Here is a 27,636-nt window from a genome sequence, read left to right as displayed (position 1 = left end):
TCTGAAAACGAGCATAAGACCATAAGGTAATACAAAAAAATAAAAATCAAATAAAAATTCAAGAAAAGGCAGGAAAATGATGAGCTAACCTCATTTATCTCCTTCACGTTGCAGAGTTGTGCACAAGTATCTTGCAGCTGCTGGATCTGCAAACCCTGAGACTGCGAGAGGCTCTGCAGCTGACTGAGCTGCTCCTCTCTGTGAGCCAGAGTCTGACTCAGCTCGCAGACACGCTGCTCTGAATCACCCAGAGACGCCTCCAACCTGGATGTAAGCAAACACAAAAGACAAGCGGCACTGAAGAGGAGCGTTTGTCTAAATTGGTGTAATGGTTCGAACTTAAACTTATAACAAAGGAGAAAAGTGGAACTCATTTGTCCACCAATCTTAATGTTGCATTAAAACATGATTCCTACTCACTGATTGGCTCTCTCATTTGCTTGCTGGATTTCTTTCCATGACAGCTGCAATCTAAAAAAAATACAATTTGAACTAATCATGTGTTCTTAACATTCTGATATGATGCTTAAACTCTTGAGTTTGCTGGTTCTTTACTGAAATGAATACATACTTATCAGTTTCAGCTGCCAAAGCTTGTTCCAAGAAAGTATAGGAGGCCAGTGTGGAGGAAATGGTGGCGGACAACTCTGTCACCTTCCTGTCCAGCTGAGCCTTCTCCTCCTCCTCCTCGGTTAGCTTCTGCCTTAAAACTCCCATTTCTAAAACATTTACATTCAAATATCAATAATTTGGCAGACCACGAGGGAGGTGGATGATCGAGATAAAAAATAGAAATAATTTCAGCCTTTACCTGATGTGAGGATGGTTATCTGAAGGTTCAAATCCCCAATCTGTTGTTTGGCATCTTGGAGATTCACACACGTTTCCTTCAGTTCTTCTTCCATCTGTAAAAGCTCACGCTTGTCAAAAATATTTCAGACAACATTTATGAAAGTTCAAACTGAAATAAAAGCATTAGACCTGCTCTTTCTCCATGTTGGCTTCATCTCTTGCAGAAACGAGTTCATCACGCTCCTTCAAAGCATCAGCAGTCGTCTCCTTCAGCCTCAGAAGCATGGGAATAGTTCTCTGCAGAAGCTTTTGGACTCTCCAAAGCTATGAAAAAAAAGCATTGTAATAATGATACATCATGTGGGCGTAGAGAAAAATATATACACTTGATCAAAATCTTATGACCAGTTAAAAAACTAAAGAAAATGAGTCACATGACCAACAAACCAAATTTCACACTTAGCTCACACACTCCTCAACTAGTCTTACAATTTTAATCAGAAGTGTCTGTTTAGCCTTTAGAAATACAACACATACATTTAGCTTACGCTTAAAAAAAATACAAACCTCACTCATCAGACTTGAGTGCTCATCCCTAGTTTGGCACAAAAGCTCGTTGGTGGATTTTAGTGTTTCACTACAAGTCTTGTTTAATGCAACCTGCAGATTCAAAGCAAGGAAAACAGACGTTCAGCTCAATAAGCTCAGTAAAACTTTATGCTGCGTGTGTGCATACATATAGGTGTGCATGTGTGTACCTGCTCAGGATAGGTTTGATTTAGGGCGGCCATGAGCTGTTGCTGAGATCCTACACTCTCCTCCAAAGCAGAGATTTCTGCAGAACAATGTATCCTCAACTGCTCCATCGCACTGAAGGCCTACAACAAACGGTCACTCATGATTATCCAGAAGGGGCGGGGACAAGAACCTGTGCAGGTAACCCACACAACAACAAAACATGCAGTTACTCCAAATCCAGACAGTCAAAGCTTACAGCTTCCTTGGCTGTGAAAGCTTCTTCCATTTGAGTCCTCATGTCGTTTCTTTGGGAAATAACTTCTTTCACTTTCTCCATCGTTCTCATCTGAGACTCCTTGGATTTGAGAAGAAGAGCCTTCATCTGTCCATACTAAAACCACAGGAGGAAACTATTTAAACACAGGTGGACCAAGAGGGGAAATATTAGATAAAACTCAAGTCTTCATACATGTGAAAGGAGGCTCTGGTGGTCTGCTCTGACATTGACCGTCATTTTTTTCATGCTGGAGAGGGCAGCGTCTGTCTCTCCAGCCAAATCTGCCTGTTAAAATGTAAAGGCACAAGTTTATTAAAAGGCAAAATACTGTCACTAAGGTGTATTCTTTGCTCATGGCAAAATATATATATGTATATATGTATACTGCTCAAAAGAATAAAGGGAACACAACAAAAACATATCCTATACCAGAAAAATTGACTCTTTTTAAATGCTTTATTGCTCAATGGGAACCTGCTTTCATCTATGAAGCCGAATTTGCCCATCTTGGTGTTCTCTAGCAAACGTCTTGCACGGTGTTGGGCTGTAAGCAAAACTCCCAGGTGTAGACGTTTGTATCACCATCATGGAGTCTAACAGTTTGAGCACACATGTGCACATTTGTGGCCTCCTGGAGGTCAACTTGTCTGTTTGCTGAACCCCTCCTTTATTGGAGGTGTCTTGCCGATCTATTATTTCCAGCTGTTGTCTATTCCACTTGCACCAAAACATGCAATTGTCCATCAGTGTTGCTTCCTAACTGAACAGTTCGATTACACAGATGTGGGATTGACTTGGAGCACCACTGAGGTGTTTAGGTGTTCCCTTTATTTTTTTGAGTGGTGTATGAAAACTGTATTTTTTAAGCGGATTTAAGCCTCACCATGGTCGTCCTCACATCACCCAAAGAACTCAGGAGAGTCTGCAGGGACTCTCCATCAAGCTCCAGCTTCTCAATCCTGCTTAAAGCCTCCAGATACAAGTCTCTGTACATCGTTGTCTAAATAAACCAAGAATAAAAACAGAATTGTCACACTGATGATACAAACACTGAAATCCTCTCCCAGGAAGGTGTGTTCTCACCTGGTTGAGTTCGGTGTGGTCCGTCTGCACCAGCTTCTCTCTGAGGTCTGAGGGAGCAGTGCCTGTGCAGACACCCCCGTGAGCCCGGGCTGCAGCCAGCTGTTGGACCAGAGCCTCCACCATGATGGTGCTGGACCTCAGCCTCTGCTCCAGCTCTTGTCTGGGCAGACTCTCCAAGCTGCCTGGAGGTAAACTGGAACATCATCAGGAGTTAAGATGAAACCAGAATCTTCACAGAGGTTTAGAATTCAGAGACAGAAAAGACTCACTTCCACAGGAGGGGTTCAGTCAGGGTGCACGAGTCTGTGACAGAGAACTCTCTTTTCCTCTCAAACAGCCCAGATGTGTTAAGACTGCAGTCCACCAGTTTGACCGGACTGGTGCCCACACAGACACTCAGGGACTCTGCAGGTGTAGCTCTCTGTAGTGGTGGGGCAGAGGTGGATGCGGCAGTAGGACCCATCTTTTCACATGCCAGGATGAGGAACTGTGCCATCTGCAGGAGCTGCTGCTGAAGCTGTCCCTCAGGAATCAATGGAATCTCCTCGCTGGGCTGCTTGACTTCAGGCTGAGGCTCGGCACACGACTCCTTTCCTGAGTCGCCCTCTTGCACTGTGGTTAAAGGTGGTGAGAATTTGTGGAATAGTACAGTGGAGTTGAAAAGAGGGCGGGGCATCGGGCTCTCCAAGTACTCCGCACATAACCCAGACGGGGCAACCAAGCTCTTGTCCACCTCAAAAACAGAATCGTCTGCCAAGTGTTTGTCTTTGGTGATCTGTTCACTCGCCTTCAGTAAAGAAAGAGATGCTCTCTTGACAATAGGACTGAGGATCCCCAACTTCAAAGCTGAAGCAAGAGAGTGACACTCTGACAGGACTTTCAGAACAGCAGGAGTGTTCTTCAAAGGTTTTTCCGTAGAGTTGCACAGAAACGGAGTGTTAGCAGATGATGAGCTGATGGCGCTGTCTTTTACATCACTGGATTCGGAGGAACTGTGTGAGGCATTAACGTCCTGTGCTGCTGAATGATCCACAAAACTCTCTGTGGATCCAGGGAGCGCTGAAGGATGCGTTACCGTCATGTCTGTCACCTCACGGTCCATGACTTCACAGAGTAAAGCCCCAGGAGTCCATTTGTTCATGGATTCATTAAAAACCGATGAATCACCATCATCGTCTACACCTTCCTTTTCAATTGGATTCTGTTCAGGTAAACTAGATGAGTCGTCCGCTGCTTTCCCAGCTTTGAGGCTCCCAGCTTCATCCGGGTCTCCTTGGACGTTAGGGAGCGTCCCATCCAGATGTTCGTCTCCAAAAGCTCCAGAACTGCGCAGTATTTCCAGGTTGGAGAATATCTGTTCATGTTGAGATGAGGAATCCTTTGGAGCGCAGCAGGGTAGATAATCACTTTGCGAATCGTGTTCTGAAGCCAAAACGCTTGAATCCATATCATCATTAGAGGATTCTTTACTGGAAACTGCTGGCAAATGGAGAATATTCTTCTCATCTTCTGAGATTAGAATCTCGTCTTCACCACAGGTGAACATTTTAGAAGGTAACTCTTTGCTTCCAGGCTGTTCAGAAGCACCAGTGGTTTCAGTGAGGGAACAATCTTCTTTTATACAGTATGGGTGATCAGCATGTTCTTCTTGGCATAAATGAGTACAAATAGACAAGTTAGCGATTGTTGTGCTGTGGTCCTCTAATGAACCCAGCTCTGGGGGCAGTGGAATGGTCTTATCTTGTAACTTGGTGGCATCTGAAACTTCCACCTCACCTCCATGGCAGTTAAAGGATTTCAAAGTAACATGAGGATCTTCACTTCCCGTGTTCGGAAGTCCGTCACTGGTGTCGTCAAAGGACACTCGAGTGGGAGTTTCACCGAGACTTGGTGAGCCGACGAGGACAGAGCGGGTTTTGTCCATGTTGGGGTTGCAGTAGGGGTGTTCTGCGTGGTCACAGTAGGACTGCTCCATCACGCTGGGACAGGGGATCGTATCGTTGGTCTCACTGCAGCAAGTGTCTGCAAGGGTAGGCAAAATAATACTCGCCTGGTGGCAAACCGAAGACTCTGGAATCTCAACCTCACCACCGGCGCACATGAAGGATTTGAATGTGACGTCTTCAGGTCCACATTCAACATGAGGACTGCTTTGTGTTGTTTTTGTAAATGCAGGGGAATTCAAGTGAAATTCTGGCGAAAAACTCCCCTGTTGGTGCCAAAGAGATGTAAAAGGTTTTAAAGATGATAAATATTTATAAATTTAGAAAAAAAATATAAACTTACCATTGCTGTTCTTGCAGCTTCAGAGGAGAATTTCCAACCTGTCTTGAGTTCAGATGACGGAGTTGAAAAGTGTAGGATTTCATTGTCCAGGCTTCGAAGGGGTGTGCGCTCTCCATGTCTACTGGAAGGCTGGTGTGAACAAAAGTTGTTGAAAATACTGTCATTCCGCTTTTTTGTTAAAAACTTTCCTTCTCAGTAAGGAAGATCAAGAGTCTTACCTGGACCTCCCTACTGGAACTCAACTTCCTGGAGGACATTACTCTGAAGATGAGGACCTTCAAAACTGAAATTTAAAAAAAGAAAACAAAGTGGAAGCTTTTATCAAACCTGTTCAGTTTTTTTAATGTTTTTTTAATAAATTGGCAAATAAAGAGCTCAGCCACCACAATGCTTCTCAACTTTTAGAATCCATTTGATTGACAATAACTTGACATGTAAAAATATATAATTCTCGTGCTTTTAATGCAGCGTTGGACAAAACGCTGTATACAGATAGAGATTCTGCTACATAAACAGTCTGGCTATATCGTCGCTTTAAAGACCCACTCCTAGAAAAATTATTGCTTTTAACATGTTTGTGTTGCATTCTACTAATTTATGAAAGAACTTGAGCTTAAAACTATATTTCTGAGTATTTTTTTTCCTATTTAAACTATTGTAAATCAGGAGCAGATTTAAAAATGCTGTTTGATAAAGTTCTCACTTGTGATACAGTAACTATAACTGACAGACCAAAGTCTCCCTGCTCCCCTTCATTCTGAAGCATCCACTCAGTATATTAACAACATATGTATTAACATCTTCATTTTCCTTGTCTGAACTGGTATCTAGCTCTACTATCACAATTTTTGTTGCACCAGTAATGTTAGCGTGGGGTTGTGAGTGGCTGTAAGAGACTGGCAAAAAAAGGAATGATGGGATGTCCTCGTTTGGAACATTTTGGGGAAGCATCTCAATATATATGCCAACACCATATCATTCAATATGCAGTAATTTCTGTTGTATCATGTTTGTTAATTTTTTTCCCCCAGAACTTTGTTGACCACACACAAAAAAAGTTAATATTATAAATGGCGATGAAAAAATACTTAACGTCAATTTTTCTGTAGAGATTCATATTTTGACATTTGCCATCTCATACTATAATTTAGCAAGATTAAACTAGCTTCCGGAACACAAATAACAACTGAATTATAAAATGAATATATAAGTGACTTCACATTTTAACTCAATATCCCAACCAGAGTTTTATTATTAGCAAGGCGAAGACGGTTTGTCATAGGGTTAGCTTGTACAAGCTAACCCTAATGAACTTTCTAAACGGCACAGAGTACATTATTAAAATATTGTAAGATTCAAAATTTACCTTTGAAAGGTTATTAATCAACAACTTCAACGCAGAAAAAAAGCACAAATAAATGTACCGAACGACTGTCGTTTCAGCTGCCATCAACCGCGTCTCATTCAAAAACATGAACATCTCAGCTCCTATTGGTTCGTTTGTCTTCTTCGTTACTTTTGCCACGCCCTAATGTCAATTCTCTCCCCAGAGTTAATGCTGCTGCCGCCTACCGCAAGTTATGAGTTACTACAAAAAAGTAAACTTGTTTTTTTAAAATTTGGCAAGATATTATGCTTCAATTTAGTCTTATGAAAATAAAAAAAACATGTGTTTTTTTAAGACTTGGATTTTGTTTTATATAATTACTCTATAAATATATATTTTTTAGTATATTGAAGTTTTTCAATGTATGCTACCCGTTTTGAACAAAAACAAGAAAGTATTGAAATGTTAACTTTTGGACAAAATGCAAAGAGAGCCATGATCATTTTTTTTGTTGTGTGAAAAAAACCCCAAATAATTTAATTGGTTTTGTTATAATTTTCTATTTGGAATTGGAGACAGAATTTTGCTTTTTTTATTTCTCTGCTTCACAATAAATTAATGCTTTGCAGGAAAAAAACGGACAAGATTCTGAATTAAAAAAAAACATTATAATGCTGGTTAACCTTTGAGAAAACTTTTTGATTTGATCCCATAGGACATCATAGGAAAGATTTTAAAAAATAAATTTGTTTTATCACTTCATAAATGTGGAAGTACTGCTATGTGCTCACTCCTTTTTTTCTTTTTTTTAAATGAACACCAAACACAATTGCACAACAAAACACGTGGCTTGATGGGAAAAACTTTGGCACGTACACAAAATCAGCTCAAATGTATTCAAATTCTCTACAGTAAAGCTGTCATTTAACCCATAATCTTAATACTGTATGAATGTTTTCCACTGCTTAGATATAAAATGATCATACAGTTTAGTTGCATATGCCCATTGTGGATGTATCAAATGTTTAAGGGAAGCTACACGCCATCACAGGCATCTGCCTCCACGCTGTTCGTGTACGGAAAAAGCAGAACATTTGTGGTGAATTTCTTTATTTTTGGTTGAATTATTGAACGATTTTAAAGTAAGTGGGTTTGAAAATAAATCATTATTCAGAATATCATCCAGGAATATTCAACCGGATCTGGTTGTTAACTCTTCATGCGGCTCTGAACGGGTCGGACCTGCAGAACCTCTGCAAAATCCTCTCCAAACCAGCACGTGACGTCAGCTGAGTCCAGCGTGAAGAAGAACAGCCTGTCTTTGCAGCGAGTCCTCCTGTACACCGACCTCGGGTCGGCTGACAGGATCCCCCTGATGGCGGCGGCTGCTTCATCTGTGCTGCGCAGGAACTGGAACCCGGGTCTGTCGCTTCCAGAAGCTCCTGTGGAAGGCACAGAAGGTTTGGGTTTTCAGTTTTCTAACTTGTGTGAATCACTACAGCACAAACAGCTTCGTCTCAGCTCACCTGACAGATGAGCAGGAAGGAACTCCGCCAGCTGACTCTCCGCTTGTGGAGTAAAGCGCACATCCAGATTGGCAACAGGAGGCTCTCGGATCCACCTAGCAGCCTCCACGCCAAAGTAGGGGCGTTCTGTGCTCAAAGCTGCTGGTTTGGATGTAGCAGAGTTCTGTTTTTTGCTCTCACACGATGCTTGACAGATGTCGCTGTGGGTCACAAAGGCCTCAGCTTCCTCTAGCACATTCTGAAGGAGTTTGGGAGCACAAACCTGATGGCTCGGTTGAGAGGAATCTGCTTCACAGATTTGATCTTTTGTCAGGTGAGCCTCCACATCCTCAGCACTTGTGACATTAAACGGAGCGTCCATTTCCTCATATTCATCATCGGAGTTCAAAGGAATCTTCTCCACGTTGAGGTCGGCAGGAGCTGCAATAGTTTGATCCGAGTCTATCTGCTGGGATTCCCGGCGGATCCTGACGTCAGGACAGTCGTAGTCGGGTATGTAGGGTTTGATATCCAGGACCGGCGTGCCAGCAATCATGTCGATGTCTGACAGGTATAACGTATCACCTCAAGAACAATAAAAATAGAAGCATTTTTATTTTTCAAAATAAAATACCATCACAAATTTACAAAAATATGGAAAAGGGAAATGAAATACAGCAAGATAAGACAATGATTTAAAGTCCATAGAATGATACAAGCATTTGTAAAAAAAAAAAAAAAAACTATTTCAAGTAAGTTTGTGGGATCTTAGGGCCTTTTCTCAGCTATAATATGACATTTCAGAGCCTGTTGGTGCGCCTAAAACAAATAAATAAAAAAAAATTAAACAAAAGCATAATATTTTATTTTTCCAGTTATTGTGGCCTCAGAAAAGCACAATAATGAGACTCTTCCTAAATGCAAGAATGTAAACATTTAATTGAAAAAAGTCTTAAAAGTAAAAAAAAAAAGTCTATTAAAACAATTTATTTCAAGCATATATTCAAAAATATATTTTTTTTTGCCACAAAGTTGAAACTTCTACTTGATGATGTCATGAAGCTAAGAGGCATCATGGGAGTTGCTGTTTACTACAGCAGCTTATATATTTTAGTCTTAGAGCAAGATGGTGGCTGCTGAAATAGAACTGATGCAAAGTGATAGACTGCTCGAATAAATGGTTATAATAAAGTTATTTTACCCTCTGTGGTCTGATTGGATAAAAAAACAAATAAATAGAATAAAAATGTTGTTTTTTTTTTGTCCCACTCACCTTCAATTTTGTCAAGTTTGGCCAGAGTAAGCCCCAGAGCGTTTGGTCGGTGAGGACTGCGGGTGGAGTACACCCCGACCCTCTGACCGTTCAGTCGAGGAGGCTTCACTTTGGCCTTGCAACTCAGGTGTCCATTTCTGTGAAAGAGAAAAATGATCCTGCACACAGAAGAAAACAGAAAAAAAATGATGGAAACAGAATGAATGACAAAAAACAGCTCAGAAAAGACAAAGGAGATGTATGCTTAAATTAGCATCCTGTGGCCACAAATTAGTAAATAGCAAATTTGCAAAAATAATTTAGTAATTTGTGTGGAAAAATAGAAAACAATGACAATTTTTAAAATGCTGAAAATAAATAAATAATTAAATGTAATAAAATAATGTAAAAAATATTTTAAATTAGTATTTGTTGTAAATAAAATACTGATATGTGCACACAAAATACTAATGTGGGCACAAATTAGTATTTCGTCAGTATTTTGTGGCCATAAATGAGTAATTTGTGCACATGATTTTGTGATTTATGTGCGCAAATTAGTAATTTTTTACAGCTAATAGTGTCTACTTTGTGCACATGTTAGTGATTAAAAATTTATGAAATTTTTTATATTTTACTTTTTTATTAAATGTATAAAAAATAATAATAATTTACAATTTACAAATGTTTAAAATAAAAACAACAGGAGAAAAATAACGAGATAAAAGCCTAAAATACTCTTGAAAAGTTTCAAAACATATATTTGATAAAACATATTACAGTACTTCAAAGCATAAATATCCTCTCACAAATATTACATAAAAAGATTTTCTTATTGAGGCCTATTTATAAAAACAAAATATCTTTGAACATTGGACACGAAAAAAATAAAAATAAAACATGTCGTTTCTGATGACATTTACATGTCTTGAGACCAAATCTACAAAAACTGGGGAGAAGAATGCTTGAAAATAGTTTTGAAATCATCAAATCTATCAGCACTAACCCCAAAAATGCACATTTTTTTCTTCTGTTTTGTCTGCACAAATTCTTTTTCTTCTACAAATAAGTATTTTATGTGCGCAAACTAGTAACAGAGATTGAAGATACTAAAATATTAATTTCTCCACAACTTCTGCTTTTTCTATTAATTAGTAGACACCAAATTTGTACTTAAAAAATGTTAATTCCTTGCCACAAATTACTAATTTGAGGATAAAATTTCTTTACTTTTTTCTGAATTTCTTCTCTGGCGCTCCATACAGAACACTTACATTTTAGTGATTCTAGACAATCACAGATGGTATTTATAGGAGCAGCTGCAGAGCCAGTGAAGTCTTCCCAGTGATGATCTGACAAGACTTCCACACAGCATCAACAGCTTCAAAACTCGTGCCAAAATCCACATTTGTGTTCATGAAAGTTCACCAAAGCGTTAATTGACTGCAACCTACCAGACATGAGAGAACTGCTGCAGCCCCACCAGAGCATGCTGAGGGTTGTTGAAGACGTTCTGCTGGATTCGGAGTTCTGCACGCGACGGTCCACAAACCGTGGGCTGCCTGGGAGTCCCATTCTTCATGGCGAAACAGGAACTAATGAAACCAATGGGTGTGGTCTGGATGATCCCTGAAAATTAAGGCAAAATTGTCAATAATATGGCTTTTTATCAGAGATAACTTCAATACAATCTTCAACATGTGGTCACTTAATGATGTTTGGCTACATTTCCCATCCACAATCAGTTAAAACATAGAAAATAGCTATGCATATTAATGTTAGGGTTATTATTATTGATGATGACCTTTCCTGGAAATCTTATTATAACAATGTTAAAACAAAAATAGTTGCTGTGCTGTATAAAGTAGATACCCATTCGACACGAATGCATTGAATTTATCATATAACACATTGATTATGACATACCTGATCTATTGTTTTCAAATTTGGGGAAACAGAAATTACATTTTAATATATTTCATTTTCACAAAATGAAGCAATAACGAAAATCACAAGAGGGGTAATTATGATGACTCATCAACTCCAATATTTTAAGTTAAAAAGTAAAAACAAAAACAAAAAAAAATCAAATTTTTTTAAATGTAATATTCCAAAAATACTTGAACACTAAGTAATGTTGGTTCTTTTTCATTTGCTCATGTTCACTCTGTTAAATTGTTTTCTTTTTCTTTGAGGAAAGAGGAAAAGTGTACTAATGGCTTTATTAATTAAGTAAAATTCCATTAATATTAATAAGTCTTCTTCTAACTGTTGCCCTAGAATAGAATAGAATAGAATAGAATAGAATAGAATAGAATAGAATAGAATAGAATAGAATAGAATAGAATAGAATAGAATAGACCTTGCTCTAAAGATGTCTGTGGAGAAGCAGGTGAGGCTGCTGCAGGTTTCTCCTCCTCACAGCTGCTCATCCTGGACACAGCAGTCTGAACTGAGCTCAGATGTTTGCGGAAACCTCTGGTTGAACTGTCCAACATCTGCCTGAAGACAGGAAGAAAATAACAGCCAACCATGAGAATCATAAACAGACAACCACAATTCTCAAATAGATCCAGTCTTGAAAGTTTGATCAATGTAATCGCTTTACAAACAGAAACATATTTCCTGCAGAACATACCTCAGGTTTTTTATTTCTTTACGCATGACAGAAACCTGCTGGTTCAGTTTTTGGACGTGGTCACTGCAACAATCACACGGTGGGTTCATCTTTTTGTGTTTTTAGATGAATTAATGACAATAATAAACTCTTTCTGCTGCAGCAGGACAGAAAAGTCTTCAAAGATCTGTGGAGAAAGCATGGGAGCTTTCACACAAAGGCGGAAGTGAATTTAACTGTTGGCCAACCATGACCGCTTCATGTGACGAGAAGACGGTCAAATGTGGAGGATTTATATGAAAATTAAGCCAGCGTCAATTGTTTTGCCTACAATGCGGTTATAATAACTTCATTTTATGCCACTGTGATTTTACTGTGAGACATAATATACGAAACAAAGCCCCCGTAATGCAAATTCTTAGTAGATTTTTTTATCGCCCGCGTGCAACATTTTGAACAGCAGGGGGCAGTGTAGAGGACCATCATTACATTTAAAGGCAGTAATATGAATCTGCAGGCTCCAGTAATACTCCCTTCTCCTTAAAGGGGAAAGCGTTTTTTTATAACCAGAAAACAGTATAAAGATGTCTACCTGCTTTCTAATGACTAATGCTGAGTTTTTACATTTATTTAAATGCACAAAACTGTTAAATTTGAAAGCTGGTTTATAGGATTGTGAGTTTCACTCTATGTAACTGTATGCTTGATATCTTAGAACAATGTATTGTCTATAAAAAGAAGCATAAACACAGAAATAGTGTTTGTAACAAAAAGAAAAAAATGTCAAAAAAAGGAAAGTGTAGAAAAATGAGGTGAGAACAGTCGTGTTGTTGGTTTAGAGACACTGGTTCTGAAAAACAGACAAGAGGCAGAGCTGGAGGTGGCAGAGATGATGATGAGGTTCTCTCTGGGAGTGACATAGATCAGGAAAAGGGGAAGGATGTGTTAGATGTTAGGGATAAATGCATGGAGGAAGATAAAAAAAAAAACTCCCAGTCAAACACATAGATGTGTGAAATTTGTTCTCCACATTTGACCCATCCTCTGGGAGAGTGGTGAGCTCCAAACACAGCTGTACTCAAAAAACCAATTGGTAGTTTAATCTCCTAATCCAACCCTTTAATGGTGTGTCAAGCAGGGAGGCAAAGGGTCCCATTTTTAGAGTCTTTGCTATGACTCGACCTGAGGCCTCTGAGCTGTTTTGGAGATAAGATAGCGATGGTTTGGACACATCTAGAGGAGGGACAGTGATGACGTTGGTAAACAGATGCTGAGGTTGGATCTGCAAAGGAAACAGCATCTGACAAACCACAGAGGATTAAGATAAACATAACGAGAATCTGGAACTTTGTGGAAACAATAATATCCAGACTCCTAAGTCTTATTAAGCTGCTATGTTAGTCTTTGCAAATATAATAACTTCAATGGTCTTGATTTTAGCTTGAATGTTAAGAATTTATAAAGATACAGTTTCAGATCTGTCTTGTGCAGCAAACACCAAAACAAATTGTTTCATAATAAGCTTCTACTCTACTCCATGCATCAGAATGCATGTCTTGAAGGTCGAAATTAATCAGTGCAAGAGTTGGATTTCTTTAAGCACTTTATTGTGCTTTAAGTTAAAGTCTCTCTAGTCGTCACACACCACTGGGGGAGCAGTGAGCTGCAGACACAGCTGCGCTCGGGAACCATTTAGTGGTTTAACCCCCCAATCTAACCCTGTAATGCTGAGTGTTGAGCAGAATTAATAAACACTTTCCCAACGATGTCATCTTCTGTAAGCTTAGATTACGTATTTGGGCACATGAGTGTGCTCTGTCTCTGAGGTCATTGGGAGGAGCATGAGCCAAATTAAACAGTTGAGAAAGAACATGAACATGTAACCATTTACACCCAAGCTAAGTGAGTCATTTACTCGTATTTGACACTTTAACTTTATTTGCATTTTCAGTGACCATGCTGGTTGTTTTTTACTTTATTTTATTTTATTGGTCAGGTCAAGTAACACAGGTTCAATGAATTGGAAAACCTTCAACATGCTGTGCAGTTACAGTAGTCAATACTTGTTTTATTGAACAAATATTTGCTACTTTAATTCATTCTAGGTCATTAGTACATGTTCAAGGCAAGATACATTTTCAGCTCATGCCTACTTCAATTGTACATGTCATCTGAGTGTATCAGTTGTTCATTTTTATTGTTTGTAAGAGTTTCCCTGTTCAATAAAGTTTTTTTTAATCGTGATGTCAAGCAGTCTCCTCCTCCTCCAACTAGACATTGGTTTATTTATTCGTGAGTTGATATTTCTTCAGCAGCAGCCTTTAATAAACAGTTGATAAACTCTCGGTCACTGAATTGAATACACTATATACACTACATTACTGCAGCAGCTCCAATATTCAGCTCAAATTGCCACAAACATCACCGTCTTCTCTAGGGAGCGCGCGCGGCAGGGTTTGTTTACGTCCCATGATGCATTGCTCCTCTTTCCGGAAATGGACAGTCTCCTTTGGCCGCAGAGGACATAGAGCTAAAACGACTAGAGCGGGAATGTACCTTTTTTTCCACCCTCTCCCATAGACTGTAAAAATAATTTATAAATAATAATAATTATTATTTTATAAATAATATAATTATATTTATTAAAAATAAGTTATTTTTACAGTCTATGCCCTCTCCCTTGCTCTCTTAACGAGGACACATGACTTACAAAAACATCGTGGATGGTCAGGCCAATAGACAGAACTCTGTTTTATTTAATAATTGTATATAAGTTGTCCTTAGAATTGTTTGACATACTATTAAATCTGATAAATCAACAAGTTCTGTGAATTTGCCTTTAAGCATGTATTTTCTCAAAATGTATTTTCACAAAAATGATTAACAAACAAATTAATTTCTTACACCTCTGTACCACTCATATTTTGTAAACTGCTTCAGGTAATTCAGAAATGAAAGATGCCTCATACAAATGTCGTGTTGAGGTCTTCCCTCAGCTGTTCTATAGGATTTAGAGCTAGATTTATTTTAGAATTCTCCATCACTGTTTGTAACCATTGAGAGCTTTCTGAAGTGTGTTTCCAGACATTGTCCTGACCTCTAGTGATGATGCAGGTTTCACCATCTTCTGCCAAAACAAACAAACAAAAATAAATAAATAAAAACTTCTGGGCAAACATCAAACTTCTTAACTTTCTTCGAACAATCAAGTTATCCAGTGCTAGAGACAACAATTCATACTTGAGTAAAGGTATAGCAAGAGTACTATAGACCATGTACCAATAGTATACGAGGTATAATAACTGAATACTTCTTCAGGCTAAATTGTAATATTTTACGTTTACAACACATAGATATTATGTTAAAAATAGTATTTAATTTTACTGCCTCAGTATAAAGTAAGTATACATGTAGTACACTAATATGGAAAATATTTGGCTGGGAGTTTGTGAAGATGAACAGAGATGTAGGTAATCACGATGCAAAAGAGATATGAGTGTATGTGAAGAACCAACATATTGATTTTGGAAATTTGAGTTTCTTAAAAAAACACACATACAATTACAATGACATTTCACATAATTTTTAAAAATGAATATTTTAAAATGATGGTATGAAAGAAAAAAAAAGCAGATTTTTCTAGCTAAATGGAATGTATTTAATATCAATATGTTTATGTATTTGTCTGATTGTATAGTCACAGTTATTTATTTAATCGTGAACATTTCGGGGCTCCTTATGTGTGAGCCGTTAATCACTTTCATTTACATGTAACAAGTGACAGTGTAAAATATTAAAATACATTTAAAAGCTAATCCAAAACATACAGCAAGAGTATGGGGTTCCAATTGCACCTCTCTTTGTCTTTGGTTCATTGTTTCTGTCTTTGTCCACTATAAGACATAATCAGTGGACACAAAATATATTTTTGGTACAAGCAGATCTGTTTTGTTTTATTATTCATGTCCACATGTATCCACATAAATTAGATTCTAAGCATAAATTGTGCAGAGAGTTGTATGTTAATCCTTATTCAAAACATTTTAATTTAAAAGACAAATTGATCAAATTTGTGTTCAGTTAAGTGTTTCTTTGTTGCAACGCCTTGCCATCAATCTGGCTATAGATGGCTTGCCATACACAGCAGTGAGAGACCAGGCTGGCGTCCAGCAGGAGGAGGAGGTGCCAGGCTGTTGTCTCCGATTATGGATCTGCCACAGACCATTCAGGCTACTGTTGGTTGGTTAAAAAAGAATTGAATTAAAAATATTTATTTAAACTCCTGTCATCCATCCCAGAAAGCAAGTAATTTGCAGATATCAAAAATAAAAGCATCAGTTCCAATGTAGTGCCATGTTTAAAATGAAAACACCTCATTTATTCATACTTTATTCTTTTTATTGTTTTATGTGTATTAACAAGAAAACAATTGTTTTACTAATAATACTAAGCATCACACATATTATAATTACATAACATTTATTTAGCACATTTTAATAAAAAAGCTCAATGTGATGCATATGGACTTCAAAATAAAATACATGCATAAACACACACGCAAACGGCAAAACACATTCTTCTAACGTCTCAGTGAATAAATAAGCAAACTAATTGAGTACAATTTTCTTGATTTTTTGGTAAAGCAAAGCCAAATTCAAAACATGTGTTTTTTCCAACCCAAAACTGCACATTAACTTAGCAAATTCTTAAGTTCTAGGAGCCAAATAGCAACATTTGAAAAGCAATTTTTATGAAAAGTATGATCAGTTTCCAGGCAGATACTGCTGTGGTACGGATGGGGAGGACAAACTCTGCAGTGAAAACATTTTGTTTTGTTCTGGAGCAGTGATCAGTGTTGTTTCCTTTAAGTCTGAAAAAGACAAAGAAAAAAAGGCAGTTAAAATACATGAAGATCAAAAACTTAAAAAAGTTTTATAACATTCCCACCTGCATCAGCTCCTTTTTCTGGAGATGCAGAAGCATCCTCTTCCTCGTCAGGGCCCAAGTCCTCAATCTGGACCTGTTCAAGGTTTCCCCCCCGCCCAGATTCTACGTACAGGTTCTCCAACTGGGAGGGAACTGAGGGAGGAACAGAGGCTGGAGCTGGAGCACTGTCTTGCAACAGAGCTGAAGCAGGAGGCGAGGCTGGAGCTCGAGCAGAAACAGAAGCAGGAGCTGGAGGACTCTCTTGCAACAGAGCTGGAGCAGGAGCAAAAACAGAAGCAGGACCCGGAGCAGGAGCAGGACCTGGAACAGGAGGAGCAGGACCAAGAACTGGAGCAGGAACTGGAGGAGGACCAAAAAGGGGAGCAAGAGAAGGAGCAGGAACTGGAGAAGGACCAAAAACTGGAACAGAAGCAGGACCAAGTCCTGTAGCTAAAGATAGAGCTGGAGCTCCATCGGAGGTGGGAGCTAAATCTTTAGGAGAGGAGGTTACTAAAGCTGGATTGAGTGGAGCAGAAGGTGGCAGAGTAGAATCAAATACTGAGCTCTGGGCAAAGTCGAGTCCAGGTGCAGGACCAGCGAGTACAGGAGGAGCGAGTGCAGGAGCCGGCGTTGACTCCTTCACCAGATAGGGGGCCAGAAAGGCTGAGATTTGCTCAGAGGCGTCTGCAGCTGGTTCAGGAGCCACGACAACTGCAGGAGTAAACTGAGTATCAGGCGCCTCCTCCTGAACAACTGTCAACTGAGGCTCGATCTTTCTGGGCCTCCCCCTCCTCTTCGTGCCATTCTGAGTTCTTGATCTCTTCCTTTGGCTCTCCACCCTGAAACAGAACGACGATCGTGATAAACGCCGCCACCAGTGGACAATGACACATTTATGCTGGAAGACTTTTTAAAAAACTAATAGTACAAAGTCCTCTACTGGGACTGGATAGACTGACCAAAGCAACCTTTGCTTTCCTCTTGCTCCATATTCAATATAAACCAAAGGAGTGATAAGCAGTAAAGTAGCTGATAGCGGTTTGGCCCAGTAAATACAGACTAGAAAGTGTTTATTACTTCTGCTCCACTTTCAGATGTTTAGATTACATGCTTGACTTTATTACTCCACAGACAGAAGTCCCACAGTTGTGCTGTAGGTTACTGTACTAATGCTGACTTGTGCTTTCAAACCAATTTACCCAAAAACCCACTGGTAAGTTTCCTTCTCTTCTGCTTCAGCTTTTCTCTTCCTTAGGAGGTCCCTGTCTCTCAATCGACGACGAATTCCACCTTAAAAAACAAAAAAATCAATGCATGAAAGCCACGTTTAGAGGGGGTAACATAAAGTCAAGGATAATTGTTACAAAAGAGTGGCAAAAATTAGTAAATTTCTGTTTTTTTTATCTGTATTTGCACACCTATGCTAGTGCACCTCGCCTGTGTCTGAGCTGATGAAAATGTAAAAATTATTTTAAATAAATGTCACCAAACTTAAATTAAATGAAAAAAGAGAGCTGTAAATTACCTTCCTCTTCATTCTGGATTTTATCCTCCAACTCCTGCCTCTCCTGTTGTGGCGTCTCCTCCATTCTAACTCTTCAATGAGTGCGGCAAAAGGCGCGCAGTGACACCAAACCAGTCAGAAAAACCTCCAACTGTTGTCTATTCCCACCCCGTAGGATGAATTATCTGGTTAACCATTAGCATAGTTCTTGCAGCTCGAGCCTTATCATATTTGTAAAGCCGGAGGAATTGGCACAGTGCTGTCAGAGCGGAAAAAAAAAAGAAGAGTGAAGGGTGAGCTGGAAAAAGGTTAAAAAATAGGAAATAGTTTAGGAGGAAATGTATAAAAAGTAACTTTGACCCAAGAAAGTGGCAAAAGTTTGAACGATTTTAGCTGTGCCTCAGGAGTAAAATAAAAAAGTAAACACTAGATTTGTGTAAAATTTTAACAAGTTGTGTAGTGATCACACACTATATAGGTGGATAAATCACTATAACATTTCTGAATGGTCTCTTAGGAATAAGAGGACACTGACTCTTTAAAACGGAGCAGAGGCATGGCCGCCTTATCTCTCAGACAGAGTGCTGGGAGTGTTCTGAATCTTCTCACAACACATTTAACCCTGATATGTGTGTTTGAGCCACTCAGAGGAGAAAAACAATTACCCGGCAGATTAAATAGCACTCTTGCTAATGCTGATGGGATCCTTTAAATTTAGTGTGCAGAGGGGTAGAAGTTTAAAGATGCACTGACAGGGATTAAAATGTAGCTTGAGTGCATTATTGAGCACTATCGCAAAAAAGGATCACACAAAAGTTAATAAAACAAAATCTTAATCGAATGACAAAAACAACAACTTTTATCTGGGTTAAGTGCGGCAACACCCTCCTGATTGATTAGTTTTTACTTTTCTCATACAGAAATAGATGTTTCGATTGCATTAAGCTTGAATATTTGTCCTATTTCATAAAATGCCGAGCAGAAATTGGTAAAACTAGAAAGAAATAACTAAATGGCAGCAAATCTTTAAAAAAGTAAGAGATTGTTGATCCAGAGAGGCATGAAATCTCTGACATGACAGCATATGGTCAGGCCACAGGCAGCAAAGGACCTCTCTGGTTGCACATATTCTCAGAATATCAAGTCTTTGCTTAACTTTAGGAAAGCTCAACAACCTGGCTCTGTTAAACTCCTCTGCTGCGGGGCTTGGACGTCTCAGGAAGTAAAGGGGTGGGGTTGTATGGAAGGAGGGGGTGCCCTACCCTCCATATGCATAGACAGTGCTGCTCTCTTTACCTCCAACCAAATACACCCCCCTCCTTTAAAAGCCATGTGTCCAAAAGAAGGAGGCAAAAACAGTCACAATAGCAAGAAAACAGGTTTATTGGTTAAATGTACAGGATATACATGTGGCAGATATGAAAGAGCTTTAGTAAAAACATGATTTGTTACTTTAAAAACATGTTAATAACAAAAATATTGTAAGATGGGTGTTCATTTGGCTAGAAAAAAATAACATTTTTATGCGAAGGAATGTATGTTTTAAAATTTTGGTGAAGCATAAATATTTATGCGTGCAAATAAAAGCATAATGCTTAAAAACAAATAAATTGCAGCACCGTTTCAGGGCAGCGTCATGTTTTCTGACTGCATTGGCCTTTTAGGCGCGATGGGCGTTTCTGGACGCAGATGGCGCTGTTGAGCATATATTTTGTTTCAGTCCCGTTTCCCTCCATGGTTTCCCCTCTCTCCGACTAACTTAGCGTTTGGCTCAGTTCATTATACAGCCCTATATTCTCCCTCCATAAGGGCATCTCTGCCTTTTAGACTGAAGATCCCAGCAAAGCCCGACAGAGGAAAACTTTAGCCTGCATAAGGGGGAAGATGGACATGAAAAAAAGGATCCATTTGGAGCTAAGAAACAGGACACCGTCTGATGTGAGTCGTGCTTTTTTAAACCCTTAGTTTTCTGGCTAGCCTTGCGCGTTAGCTTGCCACTTTCTTTTTTTCTCCCCCATTTCTTTGCGACCTGTGCAGCTAATGCAGACCACATGGGCTTTAGATTGTTCTCCTCGTGTGGAAGAAAGTCGCTTAAATCCTCGGTTACTGTTGTGGATTGGGCGTATGGGGGGTCAACGAGATGGGGGAAAGAAGCAGCATTTAATGGTTACTTTCAAGCGGTGGTTTCCCCCTTGCTTGCTTGCTCGCTGGCATGAATGCAGTGCTTTAACCATTTCGCAGCCTCCTCGGTCCACGCACACACGCTGCTCTGACTCCTACGGTTGGAGCACAAATGGCTAAACTTCGTATTTGAACGCGGACACATCGGGAGAGCCGCTTCCTGCGCCGCGTTTGCCATGCACAGAGCGCTTTTATACAGTCCTCGGAAGCCATGTTTGTTGCTAGTACAACTGCTAAAAAATGTGCGCTTAAAAGAAATGACATTTTAACAATTCAAAACTAATAGCTACGGACTTTTATCAAAATGGCACGCAAAAATATCGTCGTGATGGCTGCATTTTTTGCGCGGAAACGGCAAAAAATGCTATTCCGACAGTCAAATTCAGAACAGAAAATGGGGGTAAAGTCGTTTACTAATTTCCCTCCCCGACTGTAAATATATTAAATCAACCACTCCCGCGTGCGACTTGTTTATGTTGAGCTTTAAGCTATACAATGTATTTTTATATTAAAAATGTACAGCTGTTAGTCGTGTAAATAGCTTGTATTGTTACTCAACAGCTGCGTTTCCCTTTCAACTGTATAAATATATAGGTTTCAATACATTTTATTATTAGCATTTAAAGCATGGCGCTCCTATAATTCATACAAGCTAGCTTACTAATTTGTTCCCGCCATATTACCCCCTTCTCTTTATCCGTCACCCACAAACCCCATCCGCCCCATATGTACACAAAGAAACGCAAGAAATGTGCCACAGCTGTTAAATCTAAATCTAATCAAATATGACAGTAAACTGTGGTGGTTATGTTAGCTAGCGGCGTGAAGAAGCCGAACCACCCTCCCAGAGTGACTCGGAGATCCGGGGCACTGCGCCTCATGCACGCGGCGACCAAAAACTCGACGCCCGGCGTTTACGTTCTCCTCAAACACAAATAATCAGAAATAATGATGGAAAAGTAATGCTGATCATGTATGTTAAATCGGCACATTTCATTTTTAAAAAGCACTTTTCACCAATGGAGTGTTCAGAGAACTGCATACTGTAGCTCAGGAATCGCCATGTTGTCATTCTGTCGTCTTTGAAGCCTTGGGAGAAAGGAACCGTCTCCATCTTTGTTTTTACTAGATTTCCGTTCTCTATCCTTCGCAACTTCGACCTCAAAGTAATTTTGTAACACCCTGGCAATAATGGTCGACTACAAGTAGTATTCCAACTCCCCATAAAAGCTGGTGAATCGAGAAAGAGAAAAAAAAGGAAAATTTAGGCGTGTATTCGCAATCCCGTCGGCTGCCGATGGGCTGTCTAATGGCGGGCAGACGGAGCTCTCTAGCTGCTCCTCTGCTGAACACTGCGTTTAAAAGGGGCAATGGCTAGCGTGTAGCAAGCTAGCTCCCAAAATCGTTGCATTTGTCATTAGCGAGAGCATCGACGGACCATGGGAAGTAGCTGCTTTGCTCTTCCTCGTCTTTAAGGCACCGATGGAAATGTCTGTGTCGGACTGATAAAGACATTACCCGGACACAGAAGACATTTTTGAGCGAAAGAAAACAGTTCGTTTCGATGTTTACAAAGAGTAACTGTGTTCTTTGACGATTGTCAACAACTTTTTTCCCCTTCTCGCAACGTTTTTTTTGTCCAGCAATTAATTGCGCAACCAGTGTGAGGAAAACTGAGTCAAACTAACTCCGCCTTCGAAGTTGTTTTTTATATTTAAAGAAACAAAATGTTCCAAAAGAATGAACATGTTAAACGAAATTGTCCACTTTGTATTTCCAACATGTGTAACTTTATTTTATGAAACCTGATGTATAAAGTCTAATATTTATATGAATTTGATTTTTAAAGAGCAAAACCTTTTATTTTTAAGAGGCATTTAACACATTTGTTTTTTATGTTGGATTATTAATGGATTAATTATGGTTTAACTTTAGTCAATTACACTAATGAAAATGGTGTCAACATGTTTTTATGTTTTAGGATGTGTAAACAAAATAAAGATTAAAATGGCATTTCTGAGGATTTCTTTATTAAAATCCCTATGAATCAGGAGCAGATGACAAAAAATGCATTTGAAAAAAAACTTGGCAGGCCACAAGCTCCTTGCAAACAAATAGGTCCATCTTCTCTGAGCTTGCACTGGTAATGTTAGAGTTGTGGGGGCTGTAAGCTAGTGGGAGAGCATGTAAACAAAGGGATAATGGGATATAAAGGCAGGATCACTCCGCACCAAAAACCCTGTTCACAACTTGGGCAAATTTCTGATGAACTAATTCTAGAAAACGAGAAAAGTTTTTGGATTTTTAAAAACATCATAATTTAAAAGACCACTGGAAAAAAGTGTGATTGGAGGAGGACTTTAATGAATAAAACTTCTTTTTAGTATTCCATATTCTTGTGTCAAACATTAAACCCTTCAAGGAATGCTCCTAAACTCTTAAACTTAACCTCATACAATGCAAATAAAAGGGGAAAATTGAAGTTTTTTTCTAATATAATTTCTAAAATAATGCATTTTTTGCATGAAGAAGTTGTAATTTCTTATTTTTCTCTTTTAGGTACGTGAACTTGTCCTCGATAACTGTCGATCGATCGAAGGGAAGATCGAGGGGCTCACAGCCGAGTTCGTCAACCTGGAGTTCCTCAGTTTGATAAACGTTGGCTTAATCTCAGTGTCCAACCTACCAAAACTAGCAAAACTTAAAAAGGTAAGCCCAGACTCCGCCGTTCACGCACATTTTTCAGTGAGGATTCGGCTCATGTGCTGTGTTGCCTTTCAGCTGGAGTTAAGCGACAACAGAATCAGCGGTGGCCTTGATGTCTTAGCAGAGAAACTCCCCCACCTCACACATCTAAACCTGAGTGGGAACAAATTGAAAGACCTCAGCACGTTGGAACCTTTGGTACGTCCTTAAAATATGTTGTTTTAAGGTGCAGAACGTTGCACGTCTAGTGCAAAAACATGCTTGCGCAATAAGCGGGGTGGAGGATGTCTGATTTTTATGCATTTAGACAGTAAGCACGCAGCACCACAGCATTATATTAAGGACTACGTGAAGAGATAAATTTTAATTTTATTTTTTGGTAAAGGGTTTCAGTGATATTTCTGACAATTTGATTGTTTGATTTATTAAAGTTGGGTTTGGTTTTTAAAGTTGCTTTAGAAATTCTTAACCCTAAAAAAAAAGTCCTTTAAATAAACAAGACTTAAAAGCGTTAATGCGCAGCATCTTCTTATCCAAAATTGTATGTGTTGTTGTCAAAAATTAGGATTTATGGACTATGTGACCTTTTTTTTAATTTTTTTCCCCACAATATTTGAGCATTTTTTATGAAACAGATTGCAACTGTTGTCGTCCAGTTAAAAATAATAATCAGATAATAAAAAGTAACGTTAAAGATTAATACATTGCTATCAATGTACAAAACTCTTGATCTTCTTGTTGGCTTCTGCAGAATCATCTAAAAGAACAAAACATAGTAGGCTGTCTAAATTGTGAAGTTAACAAACCCAAAAATATTTAATTTTTAAATATGTGCAAAATTTAAAATTCTAAATTTTGCACAAATTACAACATATTTATATTTTTTGGTCTGAAAATGTTAAAATACAAACAGACACAGGTGCTCTAGTGTACACACACAAATGTCACAATTCTGGAGCATCTATTCGTATTCTTCAAATTATTTAAAAAAAGAAAATTATTTTTGAGTGCTTATTTTTGTTATTCGTAACTTGGTGAGTTCAAAGAACGACTCATCGTAAGTCATGGTAACACTTTATCAGAAGTAGACGGTTTCATGGATGTCTCTGCATTTGTTGGACAGAAAAAGCTGGACAACCTGAAGAGTTTGGACCTGTTCAACTGTGAAGTAACGAACCTCAACGACTACAGAGACAGCGTCTTCAAGCTGCTGCCTCAGCTCACCTACCTGGACGGCTATGACATAGCAGACAGGGAAGCCTCCGATTCAGACGGAGAGGTGGACGGGGTGGACGACGATGAAGATGAAGGTAGGTAGTCTGCAAAAAGAACCACTCGGTTCTCACTGTATTTTAAGGTTTTGCGTAACCATGTTTGTTTTTTTAACATTTGTTTTTCAGAAGGAGAGGAAGAGGAGGATGAAGACGGAGAGGAGGACTTTGATGAGGAGGAGGATGACGAGGAGGATGAAGAGGAGGTAGAAGGGGACGACGATGATGACGAGGTCAGCGGTGAAGACGAGGTAAAATGAAAAAATAAAGTCATTTTAGTTGGTCGAACGGTTCTGATGCTTTTCTGGACTTTTTTTGCTATTCTAAGGAGGAAGATTTCGGTCAGGATGGAGAAGTAGAAGATGAGGATGATGACGAGGATGAAGACGAAGAGGGTATGCAGCTCTGCAAATCGTAAAAAAAAAACAGCCTAGAAAGTGAAGTGACAAGTCTGTGTGGAATGTGGCGGCGGGGGTATCGGTTACTCTGACAAGTTTCACGTAACTTGATGCTTTTCAGCAACGCAGATCAAAAGTGTTGCTTCACTGAATGTTGCAGTGTAGTGACAAACTCAGGCGTATCTTTTCCTCACCCCCACGTGTGTAGAAACCAACACTTCTAACTTCTAACACTGTGACTCCATGTTAATCTAAAAAAAATTACTAAACTGTGGTCACTTGTTAATATTGGGATCTATGTAAAACATGAATTTATTTTTGCATTTTTCCTACAATAATTGCAGATGTTTAAGGCTGTAAAACTGCTCACTACACACTTAAAACACTTTTTAGACTCTCAAAGCTCTTTTTTTTTTTAGAAAAGGATCATTTTGAATTAAATTGGGATGACTGTCTGTTTACAACTCAAGTTCCTCTGTCATGTTTTCTTTAACAGCTTGTTGATTTGGACTCGTTTTTGTAGCTGTAATGTCGACAATGCTGCGTCTACAACACCAATGTTCCACGTGTGTTCTGTTCAAGGTTCTTTTTTGACTGACCTTCCAGTCAAGAGGAAGCTCCAAATGTTCACACCTTTCTGACGTTTACGAGGAAGCAAACTCCATGACCATGTTCAATTTCCTTCTTTACTCCCTAACTGCTAAAAACTATATACTTTGGGAATATCTATTGCTCTGGATTTTAAAAGCAAATCGGACACCACCCTCACACAGTAAATATGACTTCACTGATTTCCTGAAGTCAAAACTTAACAAATCTAAACTGGTCTATAACCGATCAGGATGTAGAACACAATTCTCTGTTAAATTAGCACAAAGAAATCTATTAGCCAGCCAAAGGTGAACCGCATGATAGCAAGGAGCACTATTTAAAATGTATTTTCCAATTTTTTTTAGGTCTTGAATTACTTACTAACTTCTTTGGGTTTCTCCTAAATGACACGTTTTTTTTTTCCTCCCCTAATTGCATTTCCTCTTTACCCCCAGAAGCAGAGGCTGGCAAAGGCGAAAAGAGAAAGCGGGATGCAGAGGATGAGGACGACGACGACGATGACGAAGATGACGAGTAAAGGCAAAACTGAGACCGAGAACCCACCGAGTTCCCCCCTAACCCCTTTATTTGCCCCCTCAAGCAACCCACCGCCTCTGTAATCCACCCTCCCAAGCTCCGCGCTTTTATGGGCGCAAGACTGTACCAGATTTGTGGGCCGAGTGGAGCTGCACCCCCGTCACCCTCCAATTCTTCTCCCCCCACCACCTTTTCTTCTGCCCCCTATGGAACTGAGAGCCACCCATGACCCCTGAGCTTCTCAGGCAGCTCCCGCCACTCAGCATTCCACAATTTCTGTCCATCCCTCTTTATATATTCCCCCGTTAGGACTTTGGGACTGGTATCTAGTTTTGGGTCTGTGCTTTTAATAATTTGTTGGATGAATTATAATTTTTTTGTTGTTGTTTTTGGGTTTATTATCTCCCTTCAGTTTTTTTTTTTTTTGTTAATTTTTTTTCTTTCCCCAATAAAAATTGCTATAGCAGCTGTGCAACCTGCAAGCCATTGTTTTTAGTGTGGCTGCCTGTTGCACAAATCAAGGTTGTAGCTACATTTTTACTTTCTGTATGACAAAAAGAAAAACAAAAAAAAAAACAACTTTGTAAATAAAATGTTAACATCTTTGGTTTTTCTCTCCTTTTGCTTTGATCTCCAACACAGTAGAACTGGGCGATACTATATGGGTATCAACCCGATATCGGTCAATATCGCCAGTATCAATACTAATATCTATATATTTTTTTAAATCCGGTGGATGTGACATAAACCTCAAAATCTCAACTGTTTATAATTGTTTTGAATGTTTTTTTTGTAAGTTTCCCTTTTTTAAATTACTTAAACATAAAACAGAATTAGGACAATATTTTCAATGAAATGGAAAACAGTTAATGAAAATTATTATTTCTTGAAATTAATTAAAAAGTGAAGAAGTGAAAGGAAAACACTCAATAAACCAAAAGAAACGAGTAATGTACAAAAATAAATTAAAATTTCAATATAAAAAACTGTTAGAAATACAATTTATAACTTCTTAGCCTTTAAATAGAACAATAAAAACAGGTGAAAAGTAACTTGTCAAAAACAGCATTTAAATGGTGAAAATAGAAGCGACTCAGCTTATTCCTTTTTGCTGATACACAATAGTTTCAAACAAGAGTGGAAATATCGGTATCTGCGAGCTGATATCGATAATGTCGATATACTGGATCGATCCGCCCAGCACTACAACACTGGTCATTGAAACTTTGCAGGTTTTAAGACCTGGTTATTAAAATGATCTTTAAATCGTCCAATCGCCTTTTTTTCTATGAAAAATGAAAAACCTGTCGTTTTCTTGGATATAGTTTCTCCAGTACATAGAAATTCTCTGACTTGTGGATGGGACTGCTGGCATGGAGTAAGTCTGCCCCCCCTTTACATATCAGTTGCTGAGTGTCCTATTTACGCGCTCTCTAAAGCCCCTCACACCCCAACTTAATGCAACAAAAAAGGGGATCAGTCCGAATGGAGCACAGCAGGAAGCTTGCGGCCCGCCCAGTGTATTTTCTATGTTGCAAATACATTCTTTTTCAAATTGTATTTTTTTTTTTTCATGAACTCCTGACTGAGCTTTTTAAAGAAAAAAACATTCTTAATAACATTAGAAAAATGCCACAAGAACATG

General features: G+C 38.9%; 4 protein-coding genes across 10 annotated transcripts in view; 1 reads left to right on the top strand and 3 right to left on the bottom strand.

Annotated features, from left to right (window-relative positions):
- Positions 1-6,699, bottom strand: part of spag5 (sperm associated antigen 5) — an 11,812-nt gene extending 5,113 nt beyond the window's left edge. The window contains exons 1-15 of one of the 2 annotated variants that reach the window (XM_024289411.2): positions 6,601-6,699; positions 5,395-5,459; positions 5,177-5,305; positions 3,160-5,099; positions 2,891-3,083; positions 2,691-2,807; positions 2,000-2,092; positions 1,787-1,921; positions 1,551-1,670; positions 1,360-1,452; positions 982-1,116; positions 812-905; positions 572-719; positions 421-471; positions 90-264 (exon numbers count right to left, since the gene is read on the bottom strand). In XM_024289411.2, the coding sequence (XP_024145179.1) occupies positions 90-264; positions 421-471; positions 572-719; positions 812-905; positions 982-1,116; positions 1,360-1,452; positions 1,551-1,670; positions 1,787-1,921; positions 2,000-2,092; positions 2,691-2,807; positions 2,891-3,083; positions 3,160-5,099; positions 5,177-5,305; positions 5,395-5,433 (3,462 nt within the window). In that variant the 5' untranslated portion in view covers positions 5,434-5,459; positions 6,601-6,699. Of the gene's footprint in view, positions 1-89; positions 265-420; positions 472-571; positions 720-811; positions 906-981; positions 1,117-1,359; positions 1,453-1,550; positions 1,671-1,786; positions 1,922-1,999; positions 2,093-2,690; positions 2,808-2,890; positions 3,084-3,159; positions 5,100-5,176; positions 5,306-5,394; positions 5,460-6,542 lie in introns of both variants that reach the window. The other variant, XM_024289410.2, reaches the window with a different exon arrangement.
- A 462-nt stretch (positions 6,700-7,161) lies between these two features.
- On the bottom strand, positions 7,162-12,272 carry trmo (tRNA methyltransferase O). The gene is made up of 6 exons (XM_024289421.2): positions 11,899-12,272; positions 11,623-11,762; positions 10,715-10,889; positions 9,282-9,439; positions 8,030-8,593; positions 7,162-7,945 (listed from the first exon to the last, which is right to left on the bottom strand). The coding sequence occupies exons 1-6, from the start codon at positions 11,985-11,987 to the stop codon at positions 7,713-7,715; spliced, it is 1,359 nt and encodes a 452-aa protein (XP_024145189.1). The 5' UTR covers positions 11,988-12,272; the 3' UTR covers positions 7,162-7,712.
- A 3,987-nt stretch (positions 12,273-16,259) lies between these two features.
- On the bottom strand, positions 16,260-19,880 carry hemgn (hemogen). 2 transcript variants are annotated; one of them, XM_024289687.2, is made up of 4 exons: positions 18,329-19,880; positions 18,003-18,093; positions 16,825-17,642; positions 16,260-16,747 (listed from the first exon to the last, which is right to left on the bottom strand). In XM_024289687.2, exons 1-4 carry the CDS (start codon positions 18,390-18,392, stop codon positions 16,641-16,643), a joined length of 1,080 nt encoding a protein of 359 aa, XP_024145455.1. In that variant the 5' UTR covers positions 18,393-19,880; the 3' UTR covers positions 16,260-16,640. The 2 variants fall into 2 exon arrangements, with proteins under 2 accessions (XP_024145455.1, XP_024145457.1); XM_024289689.2 differs by having other exon boundaries at positions 18,015-18,093; positions 18,329-19,479.
- A 148-nt stretch (positions 19,881-20,028) lies between these two features.
- On the top strand, positions 20,029-26,598 carry anp32b (acidic (leucine-rich) nuclear phosphoprotein 32 family, member B). Of its 5 annotated transcripts, none has more exons than XM_024289694.2 (7): positions 20,029-20,245; positions 23,048-23,197; positions 23,270-23,392; positions 24,318-24,504; positions 24,595-24,698; positions 24,794-24,860; positions 25,913-26,598. In XM_024289694.2, the coding sequence occupies exons 1-7, from the start codon at positions 20,192-20,194 to the stop codon at positions 25,990-25,992; spliced, it is 765 nt and encodes a 254-aa protein (XP_024145462.1). In that variant the 5' UTR covers positions 20,029-20,191; the 3' UTR covers positions 25,993-26,598. The 5 variants fall into 5 exon arrangements, with proteins under 5 accessions (XP_024145462.1, XP_024145460.1, XP_024145459.1 ...); XM_024289692.2 differs by having other exon boundaries at positions 20,030-20,245; positions 24,595-24,716; XM_024289691.2 differs by having other exon boundaries at positions 20,031-20,245; positions 24,598-24,716; positions 25,910-26,598.
- The last annotated feature ends 1,038 nt before the right edge of the window (positions 26,599-27,636 follow it).

This window comes from Oryzias melastigma, linkage group LG1 (genome assembly GCF_002922805.2).
Source record: "Oryzias melastigma strain HK-1 linkage group LG1, ASM292280v2, whole genome shotgun sequence".
NCBI lineage: Eukaryota > Metazoa > Chordata > Actinopteri > Beloniformes > Adrianichthyidae > Oryzias > Oryzias melastigma.
The sequence above is the reverse complement of the archived record's forward strand: the minus strand, read 5'-3'. Positions and strand labels throughout refer to the sequence as shown.

Excerpts from the sequence above, each read along its gene's own strand:
- trmo (XM_024289421.2), bottom strand. The coding sequence starts at position 11,987 with ATGAACCCACCGTGTGATTGTTGCAGTGACCACGTCCAAAAACTGAAC. Across the intron at positions 11,763-11,898 it reads AAAGAAATAAAAAACCTGAG|GCAGATGTTGGACAGTTCAA; the intron begins GTATGTTCTGCA and ends TCCTGTCTTCAG. Across the intron at positions 8,594-9,281 it reads CAAACTTGACAAAATTGAAG|GTGATACGTTATACCTGTCA; the intron begins GTGAGTGGGACA and ends ATTGTTCTTGAG.
- hemgn (XM_024289687.2), bottom strand. The coding sequence starts at position 18,392 with ATGGAGGAGACGCCACAACAGGAGAGGCAGGAGTTGGAGGATAAAATC. Across the intron at positions 17,643-18,002 it reads ACTTACCAGTGGGTTTTTGG|GGTGGAGAGCCAAAGGAAGA; the intron begins GTAAATTGGTTT and ends GTTCTGTTTCAG. Across the intron at positions 16,748-16,824 it reads AGAAAAAGGAGCTGATGCAG|ACTTAAAGGAAACAACACTG; the intron begins GTGGGAATGTTA and ends TGTCTTTTTCAG.
- anp32b (XM_024289690.2), top strand. The coding sequence starts at position 20,192 with ATGGACATGAAAAAAAGGATCCATTTGGAGCTAAGAAACAGGACACCG. Across the intron at positions 20,246-23,047 it reads GAAACAGGACACCGTCTGAT|GTACGTGAACTTGTCCTCGA; the intron begins GTGAGTCGTGCT and ends TTTCTCTTTTAG. Across the intron at positions 24,861-25,909 it reads CGAGGATGAAGACGAAGAGG|AAGCAGAGGCTGGCAAAGGC; the intron begins GTATGCAGCTCT and ends CTTTACCCCCAG.